Source organism: Ixodes scapularis, unplaced genomic scaffold (genome assembly GCF_016920785.2).
Source record: "Ixodes scapularis isolate PalLabHiFi unplaced genomic scaffold, ASM1692078v2 PGA_scaffold6__148_contigs__length_123643588, whole genome shotgun sequence".
Taxonomy (NCBI): Eukaryota; Metazoa; Arthropoda; class Arachnida; order Ixodida; family Ixodidae; genus Ixodes; species Ixodes scapularis.
The window spans coordinates 41,667,808-41,677,897 of record NW_024609881.1 but is presented as its reverse complement, the minus strand read 5'-3'; the positions used below and the strand labels follow the sequence as shown (position 1 = coordinate 41,677,897).

Below are 10,090 nucleotides of genomic sequence, written 5' to 3'. Positions count from 1 at the left end.
GAAATTCATTCCGGTTATTTTTGGGTTCCCCCCTTCATATGGAAGAAGTTGCGGTGTTTCGTTATTTGTCACCTTTAGAAATTTGAACATTTATAGTTATCGACATCTTAACATTCCCGGGTCCTAATTATGTTCCCGCTTCTTGCATCGTGATTTGTTATATGACCGTTTTACCAACTCCTTCTGCCATCTCATTGGCAACAGAGCGGTAATCGAGGTGGTCGAAAATCGCACCGCTTTGCATTTCTCAAGGGCGCGAGATTGCTCTCTGCGTTCCTCGTGCGTCTGTGTACACCGAATGAGCCCACGCGCTTTTGTTTCCCCTGTCCTGAGCCCAATGATGGCGTGCGCTCAACTCCCCCGTTCCTCGCTCGCTGTCTGCGCGTCTTCTACGTTGCCCTTCATTCGCCTGCACTTACCTGCGTCCAGTTGCGCAATAGACGCATTTCGGAGCACTCACTCGAAGCACAGCTTCAGGCACGCTATGGTATGCCACAGAAATAATGATTGGTTCGTCAGAAATATTTACCCTCCTCCGCAGATCTGAATGTGTCAGCCACGATACTTAGTTCCCGCATGTTGCCACACAATAAAACACAAAATTGTTAAGTCGAATAATGCAATCGCATAATCACCTCATGCGCAATAGACGCTGACAACCTAAAGGACGCAGGGTGTGGTTTAGACTTCTGGAAAACATGGTTGGAAAATATCACAATGATACGCCATTTCTGAACCCAATGAGTGAGCTGCATTTATTGTGTTTCAAACGTGGATGATTATGGTAGGAAAATGGTGGCTTCTGGAGTGAACTCGTCTAGTAGACGACGGTGCCGACCGGCCGGTGCACGAAGTGTCCACCTCGGCTCTGGTGCACGGAACTGTGAGAGCCGGTCACCACTGGAGCGTGGTGCACCTCGGCCTGGTGGTAGGTGCTGCGTTTGGGAGAGCCATTTCATTGTGTTAGTCCCAAGAACAAATCCGTCGTCGATGAGAAGAGTACATCTAGGCCATGAACTGTAACTTCAGAATGCGGCTAGACGTCTTTCTTTTAAATACTATGATAGCACAACCTAAATCATTCATTATAAATTCCGCCAACTATTCTTATTTGCACATGGGGTATTTACTATAGCCAGTGCTGCCTTGCAGAAAGTGAGAAACTGATATGTTATGCAATGTTGGTTCACGCCAACTTCGGTTACAACCAAGCTGTGCATAGTGGAAGTTGTCCAGTAATTGTAATAAACGTTAAATTTATACATTGTTTCTCAATATTCACTAGAATGCTGCCTGGAATGCAAGATCACTAACAAAGCACGTGATGAAAACGCAGAAAATAATTCACGAATGAGGTCCAGATTTCACCCTATGCGCGTCTAATTTTCCCAGTCATTGAGTCTTAATCAGTCCTTGTTTTGTAGAGAGACGGGCGTGACTCACCCAAAGAATGGGTCGTGCTTGGTGACGGTAGTCTTTGGGTGGACGACCTTCTTCTGGCTGATGGTGTACCCGTGGGCGTGGGGTGGCACGTAGGCCACCTCGCTGTGGTGTTCCACCACCGGCTGACGCACCACAGTGGTGGCCACTGGGACGTGGACTGCAGCAGCGTGGTAGGCGTATGGTGCCACGTATCCGGCCTGGCAGCAGGCGGCCAGCAGGACGAGGCAGGGCACGAGGGTGGTCTGGATCAGCACGATGGAACTTGTTTTAGCCTAAACACTACAGGTGTAAATACGTGGACATCATATTTGACCTCATTGTTTGGAGCCCATGCGGATACCCACTGGCCGGGTATCATCTGGCATAAACCGACCATTCTTGGTATGGTTAACCCGTTCTGGAAGCGGTTCCAAGGGCTTGTTTCAGCGTGCCCTTAGCTGAAATGGAATTTACTTTGCCGTCAGTGAATACCGAAAACTCGGAAGAAGTGATCGACAGAGACTTCAAACGACATTGGATTGATGAAGTGTGTTGCATAATAATTTATGAAGAATATTTCGTTTTATGCAGAGAAGTGCTTAAGAGCGCAGTTTTAGGACACTGAAAGAGAACAACCTCTTCAGCTGAAACAGGTATTGTTGTGGAATACCGGCAGTGAACTGCAGTAACAGACCAGTTTGGTATTGACCTCAGGGACGGCATTCAACTTTTTCACCCAGTTATCCAGTTTGACCGATAACCGTAGCGCACACGTTCTTTCTTTCTCTCGTTAAGATACCTTGCCATTTATTAGTGCGTTAGAAACAGAAACGTGTTTAAAGTGTTTTGCGTTACATATAAAGTATCTTCTGGGTGCACTGAGGTTACTCACAAAGGTGTTCATGCTGTCTGTCGATGGAGATACTTTGACTGACTTGCTGGAGTGAACACTGTGCTACAGGCCAGTTAAGGAGTCCTTTTATGGGCGACTTTGAGGAAATACTGAAATATGTCGTAAACAAGTGTGTTCAAAGCGCGCTAAATGTTCCGTCCATATTCCTATCTCTACATTGCAAAAAAATACTCATCGCGTTTTTCTGCGGCTACCTAGAAAGCGGTCAGCGACGGGGGCATATTTTACCGCCAACACTTACGTTTACTCAGTACCGGTATCTCATCAGTGTGCGAAACACGATTGCTTTTCCTCACAAGGTGACATGTGAAAGCCGCGGTTGTTGTGCCCTTGAAGGATGTGGCCGTTGCCTTTCCCGTGGAATGCTTTCTACGTTTAATGAAAAATACCTTTGGTGTTTAGTGTTTCACTACGGAACTGGCATGTAAATAGAGTTCTCTCTTTATGGCGTTTCTATCAACGAGTGTCTGAAAGCCATTTAATTAAGAATGTTTGAAAATTAGCTAAACATCAGCAGAACCTCACCATTCCTCGGATGTGACGACAATTCACGGACCCTAGGAAAATAAACTGAAGACGTTGTAAACTCGGCAGGTGCTACGGCTTTCGAGCTTCATTTTAAGTGGCGACAGAAATATGGATTACGAAGACGGTAGGGGTTCTCTAAAAAATGGCAACTGTACTTTTGAGTTTCGAGTGTTATTATCGGAAACGGGTTAATGCTTTTTTTCTCTGTGTGTGCTTTTTTTTCTTTTTATCTTGTTTCATACAGTTTAGAAAGGCCATTTTTTTAAAAGATACCCATAAAGGTTCGCAGTCGTGGCCTAACTATAGCTCTGAACGCTTATTTAAATGACAAAACTCCACACAAATATCCGCGCGGTCTATAACCTTTCCTTGCTCATTTCTGGTTTCAGCGTACAAGAGAATACATGACCTTTTAATTTATATTTTATTAAGGATTCGAGGTGCAATAAAGAATTTTTTTCTTTTCCTATCAAGTTATGAAGCTTGTGGGTTGATTAGTGAATAAAACCTTGATACACCCGAACATTTCGATTCTTGATTTGTTTCGTAAAAAAAATGTTGAAAGGGACGTGTCTTCTGACCTCGCGTTTTTTACGATTTTAAACTGCCACAATATTTTGAGACCATCATTCAATCTAGACCAATGCATTGTCTTCAACGAAGATCTCTCAAAAGGGACAATTCAGTTATATAGTAAAAAAAATTATTTCTATCTTTGTGTCAAAAAAACAGGATGCAAAATTTAACGCACAGCCTTTCATCTGTCTTGATCAATCTTTCTGTGCACAAAAAGATGGCCGCACGACGGCAGAGCGTACGACACAAGAGCGTCGACATTAGAACGCCGACAGTAGAGCGCCGCGACGTTAGCGCGGGCGACACGAGACCCCCACGACGTTACAGTGCGCGACGCGATAGCGCTGCCACATTAGGTTGCGTGTCATTAGAGCGCCTGCAAGGAGAGCGCACAACCAGTCCAGCGCGAGTGGCCTGACCAGACCGACCACTCGTTCGGGCATCGTGTGTTTTATGTAAAATTGTCGGGGATATACGCCGCGCCATTCAGCAACGACATTGCGAAATGAGTTGACGAAATGTTTGCCTGTGGCAAACCAAGAAGTGTTACAAATGGCTGACCGCAGAAAACAATATATTATCTGTAGCGTCCATTTCCACAAAAAAAAACCTTGCAGCTGACCTAGCTTCATTAGCTCTTTGATTTTAAATCTCACAGGTTTGCAGGGAAGGTTTCCTGAATCCGTCAAAAGCCTTGAAAGCTATGCACCCTATACACTTGGGCTGAGTTATCCTCTGATGAATTTTTTACTGATAGTTCTTTAGCAGTTAGCTTTCTTCATTACGGTCATGAACGTCACAATGCTATTTAGAATTATATGACAGGTGTCTAAATAGCCAGCAAGTAGATCGGAGTCCGAATGCCTGCCAAGAATAGGCCAAATATATCAAAAAGTGAACTATTTATAGTATATCTAAGAGGCGCACCGTAGCGCCGTGAAGAAATCTTAGCTCGCTGTTTCACCCACACTCTTAAAAAAAAGAGTCGCTATGACTCTCTTTGGGGGGTATTGGCGCGCCGCAGAATCGATTCCAGTTTGTAGAGTCCTTTGACTCTTTTTTTAAAGAGAGTCCGCACGACTCCCTGTGGGGGGTCTTAGCGCGCTACAGATTTGACTCCACCACGACTCCAGTTTGTAGTCACTTGACTCTTATTTAAAAAAGAGTCCTGCGACTCTCATTACACTGGAGTCATGGTAGTGTATGGGCGACTCCAGGTGACGTAGTCAACTGCGACTCTTTAACAACTCTTATCCAACGGAGAAAAAGAGTCACACGACTCCTTCCTGGTAATCCCCGTGACTCTCTAACAAGAGTTGAGAGGACCCTCCTTTTATGAAGAGTCCCCCGACTCCTATCGCAAAAGAGTCATGGCAGTGTAAGAGCGACTCTCCCAAAGATAGTCAGCGCTGACTCTCACTTTGTCTGGAGTATAGCAGCCCTAGTCAAGTATCAGTTTGTTGAACAGAGGGAGGCATTGTAATCGTTAGGAGACTTCTTGCCGCCTGCGAGGTTCAACTTGTATTTCTCTAAAACAAGGGTAGTAACATCAACTGTGTGAAAGTATAAAAGTTGAAATGGAAACTTCAATTCCACCTGAAAGAAGCGGTAAGATCAATTGTCTGCAAGTGTAAACTTCGAAATGCAGAATTGATATCTTACAATTTCCTGTAATGAAACATGGAAAAATGAACGATGATGGTCTTAACGATGCTGAACTGAATGCTGCTCTAAAATTTATCATGAAACACAACCGAAGCTTTCAGGACAGCACTGTTTTGTTACATTGGAACTTGCACACAACAAAAAAAAAGTAAAAGTTTTATTTTAATTGGCAGCTTAACTTTCTATTAGTTCTTTTTTATCACATGTCTAGACTATTGGCAAGAGCTGGTGTGAACGAGCATGTTCTGTTGCTTCATGCCTGCTTTGAGTGGACAGGTGGGTGGCAATAAATTGCAGGAATCTTCAAATTTAACAATAAAGATAGCTGTTTTCTCTCAGCTCATATCACTGCCATTTGTGCAAATGCAACTTCATGAGTCCTACAATGCAGGTACTGCAAAACAAGCCACTAGTATTTAAAACAATTACTTTATTAGAAACTAATGTGATAGATATTGGCTTAAAAGCCTGCTTCGGGTTATCACAGTGGTTTTATCACAATAACTAAACAAATAACATCATAAGAACTAACACTAATACACAAAACTGGTATAACTATTAGACAAGAACGAAAATAAATTACAATGACAAGTTTTGTGAAGGCTTGCCTTGCCTGCTTGGTGTTGAGGATTAAATTAGAATAAAAAAATGACAAGTTTCCTAAAAGCTTTGTTTGCCTACTTGCTGTTTTTTCAAAGCTTTTTTTTTCTTTTTGCAGTTTCTTCTTTTATGGTTTGAATCCTCATATCAACAGATGCACAAACAAAAAATCTAACAGAAGTTTAGATACACAATGGAACACACAAACCTTTGTATTATAGCTGGAATATTCACCAAATACATATGGAAAACATTAAAACAGTAACCGTTATTGGTAATTCTTTTTCTCTGTTCTAGGAATGTGCTCCGAGTGCTGTCACAACTTTCAGAGCTCTTACCGAAATCTTTGTATTTTTTTACCCATGAGGGTGCTCAAGCACAAAAAGTGTGTTTCGTCGATTCCCCCCCGCATACTGACCTTTCTATGCTCAGTACATGGCTAATACCCGAGAAATTCTTGCTGAAAAGTCCAGGATGTCGATTTTTAGGTCCTCGCAGACAACGCACATGCTGCCAGATGTCCATGGGTGCTTTCCAGTGAAAAGTAACGCCGGGTTCCCGAAAGTTTTTACCGGGTCCTGGGGAAAAAAAAGCCAATGATAAGAAATATGTTCTGGAAGTCAGACGAAGTTGTAGGTGAGCAAAGTAAGATTGTTGAAGACATGTTAAGTGCCCACAGTGTCATAGATGGAAAGTCCATGCAGCAGAGTGAACGCAAGTAAGGCAGACGCCCATTGCTGCCTTTCTATATTTCGCTTTCCCCAATTCTCACTTGATTGTGAAGTGTTTCGTACGGTGGAACCGGTGCATCAGGGTGTCTACCAAATTACCGATTTCAAATTCCTTTACTTTTACAGAATTTCCCTTGACTATTTCGATAAAAACTTCCTGACCACTTCTGGGTCTGTTTGTTTGTTTGTTGTTTGCGAGTTTTATGGCGCAAGAGCTACGATGGCCATACTGCGCCAAACCAGGTAAACTAAAATTGACTAGAAACAATGTACTAAGAAAGTATTTCGGCTATAGTTTGTGTAAAATCGCTATATTTTCTAGAAAAGCTAAAAGACGGTCGATTGATATTAGAGGCTGTTCTCCTAGGAACAGAGTAGGATGGAAAGGAATACAATACTTGAAAAGCTCAGGAAAGAAGAACTTGTGTTGTTGTAGAAGACCAGGGCAAAGAAAAACATGTAGAACAGACAAGGTGTCTCCACAGTGGTCGCTACCCCGTGGTTCGTCACCAACAAGTAGGTAACGATGGGTTAGGAAGGTGTGGCCGATCCTTAGCCGGCACAGAAGAACCTCACGGAAACGGCTCCGGTTATAGGAGCTTTCCCAGGTACCGATGTTTGGCTTGATGATATGAAGTTTGTTGTTATCGGCCAAATCCCACTCGGACTGCCACAGTTTTAAAAGTGAAAGCCGTATGGGCCTTGTTAGGTCTTGGTATGGTATGCGTGCGCGTGATGGTAAGAGGTTACGCGACGAGGCGGCCAGCCTATCTGCAGCCTCGTTGCCTGTAATGCCCACATGGCTCGGAATCCAACAAAACCTAATATCCATCCCATCTCCAAGGCCCAGTTGAACTTTAGCCCGTACAAGTTGAGTCAGCTTGTTCTTGGTTGAATTAAGTGAGCACGCTGCAATAACAACGCTCCGAGAGTCCACAAAACAACTGCTTTCATTACTTTGCTCCGGATAATATAGTCAAGTTCTGACAGCACGCCATATAGCTCGGCAGTAAAAACGCTAGCAACATTATTTAGCCGTGTCACATGTGTAAACGAATTAGAGTGAACAGTAGAGCCTACATACGTTGAGGACTTGGTTCCGTCAGTGTAAAATTGATGATAATCCTTGTACTTTTCTTGCAGTGCAAGAAATTCCTGTTGTAAAATGAGTGAAGAGGTATTATGTTTATTAAATTTTGTGAAGTACCAATCACAAGTTATAGGTTTGATATCCCATGGGGCAATATGACATGCACTTTCTATAAGGTAGACATTTTCACGAGGCAGGCCGAGAGATGGATGAAGGTCCTCAAAACGAAGACTCAGGGGTCGAACAACAGTTGGCTTGTGGTCAAAGGTACGCCAAAATCTCGACTCTCGAATATAAGTGTGAGCTGGATGACTAGAATCCGATAAAACTTTGTAAACATAGACTAGACTAAGGAGCTGCCGCCTTTTCTCGAGTGACATTTCATTAGAGTCAACATACAAGCTTGGGATAGGGGATGTTCGAAAAGCGCCACTTGCTATACGCAACCCAAGATGGTGCACTGGATCAAGCATCTTCAATGCAGATGGCCGAGCAGATGCATACACAATAGCGCCATAATCAAGACGCGATCGTACGAGAGAGGAATAGAGACGAAGCAGGCACCTTTTATCGGAGCCCCAAGACTTGTGAGAAAGAACTTTTAGGATATTCATAGTCTGCATACATTTTTGCTTCAGCCACTTGAGGTGAGGTACAAAGCTAAGTTTACGGTCGAAAATCACTCCAAAGAACTTATGCCCTGTTCTTACTGCAATGCTATTTCCATTTAAATTGAGAATCGGATCTAACCGAAGCCCACGTCGCAGAGAAAAGGGGACACAGATTGTTTTTTCTGAAGAGAACTTAAAACCATTTTCATTTCCCATTTAGTCATTTTATTTATGGTTAGCTGCAGCTGCCTTTCACAGCTAGACATATTACAAGATGCCACAGAAATCTGAATATCATCCACATACAGGGAGTACGACACGGAAGAAGGTATGACCTGACAGAGAGAATTAATTTTTACGGCGAAGAGAGTGACACTCAGGACTCCGCCCTGAGGAACACCGTTTTCTTGAACATACGAATCAGATAATGTAGTGCCTAGCCGGACACGGAAAGTGCGTCCACACAGGAAGTTTTTTATACAATGAAGCAATCGGCCACGTACTCCATAAATAAATAGGTCACGCAGGATGCCATGTTTCCAAGTTGTATCATAAGCATTTTCCAAGTCAAAAAAGACAGAAACACAATGCTGCTTATTTACGAATGCCTCACGTACAACTGTCTCCAGCCGAGCTAAATGGTCGGTCGTGGAACGTCCAGGTCGACAGCCGCACTGATTTATGTCCAAAATGTTGTGTTGTTCGAGGAAATAAACAAGCCGTTTATTAACTAACCTTTCAAAAGTTTTTCCCAAGCAACTCGTCAGTGCTATTGGCCTGTAGCTGGCAGGAAAGGTAGGGTCTTTTCCGGGTTTCAGCAGTGGAATAACCTCTGCCCGCTTCCATTCGGAAGGGAAATGTGAGTCTTTCCACAGACCATTGAAGTAAACGAGAAGGGCAGCGAGTGATTCTTTCGACAAGTGTCGGATCATCTCATAATGTATTCGGTCACGACCAGGAGACGAGTTTTTCCGGACATTAAGTGCCATTTGGAGCTCGACCATCGTAAACGGTTGATTGTAGGGTGCAGAAGCTCCTCCTGCCAAGTTGACACCCACTTCTGGGTCAAAGGATCATAATTCGGAAACATTATTCAGCATAGTCGTGCGCATGGGCAACCGTCGAGCTTTGTTCCGTATCGCCGTTCCACTTTCAGTGGTCATTTTCCCGAATAAAGGCAATTTTTTGACGATTCCCCTGAGAATTTCAGGTTGGTAGACACCCTGATGATGTATCAGGTTACAGATGGACACCATAAAGATGAAGACTATTGCATTCAAAATTATTTTAGCCATCAAGAGGAACCTAAAATATTCCCATGGAGAGAGATAGAGGGTGGAGGGGCGGGGGAGGGGCGGGGGAGGCTGCAGAATATCAATTTAAGGCTCAAAAAGAAAGTAAATAATAAATCAGTAAGTGCACTAAGAGCACTTGAAGCACAAGGCGCATGGTCCCTACTGAGGAAAGAGGGGAGGGTACCAAGTCTAGCTGAACCTGTTCTGCAGCACCCTGCATAAGCTAGGTGCTAGGCAAGACTGGGGCTTATCTACTGAGACTGTCTAGTACAGTCAAAGAAAGCATTATAAAATTCTTTGCTGGGCAAGCTGCTTCGTGGCTGCAATGAAAAAAAGAGTATACTAAGACAGGGTCGAGGAAGGAACGGAAGACGTTTTTTCTGAATAAACTAGTTGGTAGTGAGCACTTGTTTCTTCCTTTTCGTCCCCGTCTTATTGTGCTCCCTTTTTAGTTGTAACGAAAGCAAGCCATGACGGAATTTAGAGAGGGCTTAGAGCTTGCTTTAACATCTGTGTGCATGTAAGGGAATGCTTCATGTACAAGGCCTACTACAAGGTAGTATTCATCAAAATTTTCCATCTGAGTAACAAAATAAAGCATCTCTGCTCTACAAAGTACCCTATAACATTTCGTGTGCTGTACGGATATAGGCATCTTT

General features: G+C 43.5%; 1 protein-coding gene across 1 annotated transcript; it reads right to left on the bottom strand.

Annotated features, from left to right (window-relative positions):
• Positions 1-817: 817 nt before the first annotated feature.
• On the bottom strand, positions 818-1,819 carry LOC115312310. The gene is made up of 3 exons (XM_040210472.1): positions 1,784-1,819; positions 1,444-1,685; positions 818-935 (listed from the first exon to the last, which is right to left on the bottom strand). Exons 1-3 carry the CDS (start codon positions 1,817-1,819, stop codon positions 818-820), a joined length of 396 nt encoding a protein of 131 aa, XP_040066406.1.
• Between the last annotated feature and the right edge of the window lie 8,271 nt (positions 1,820-10,090).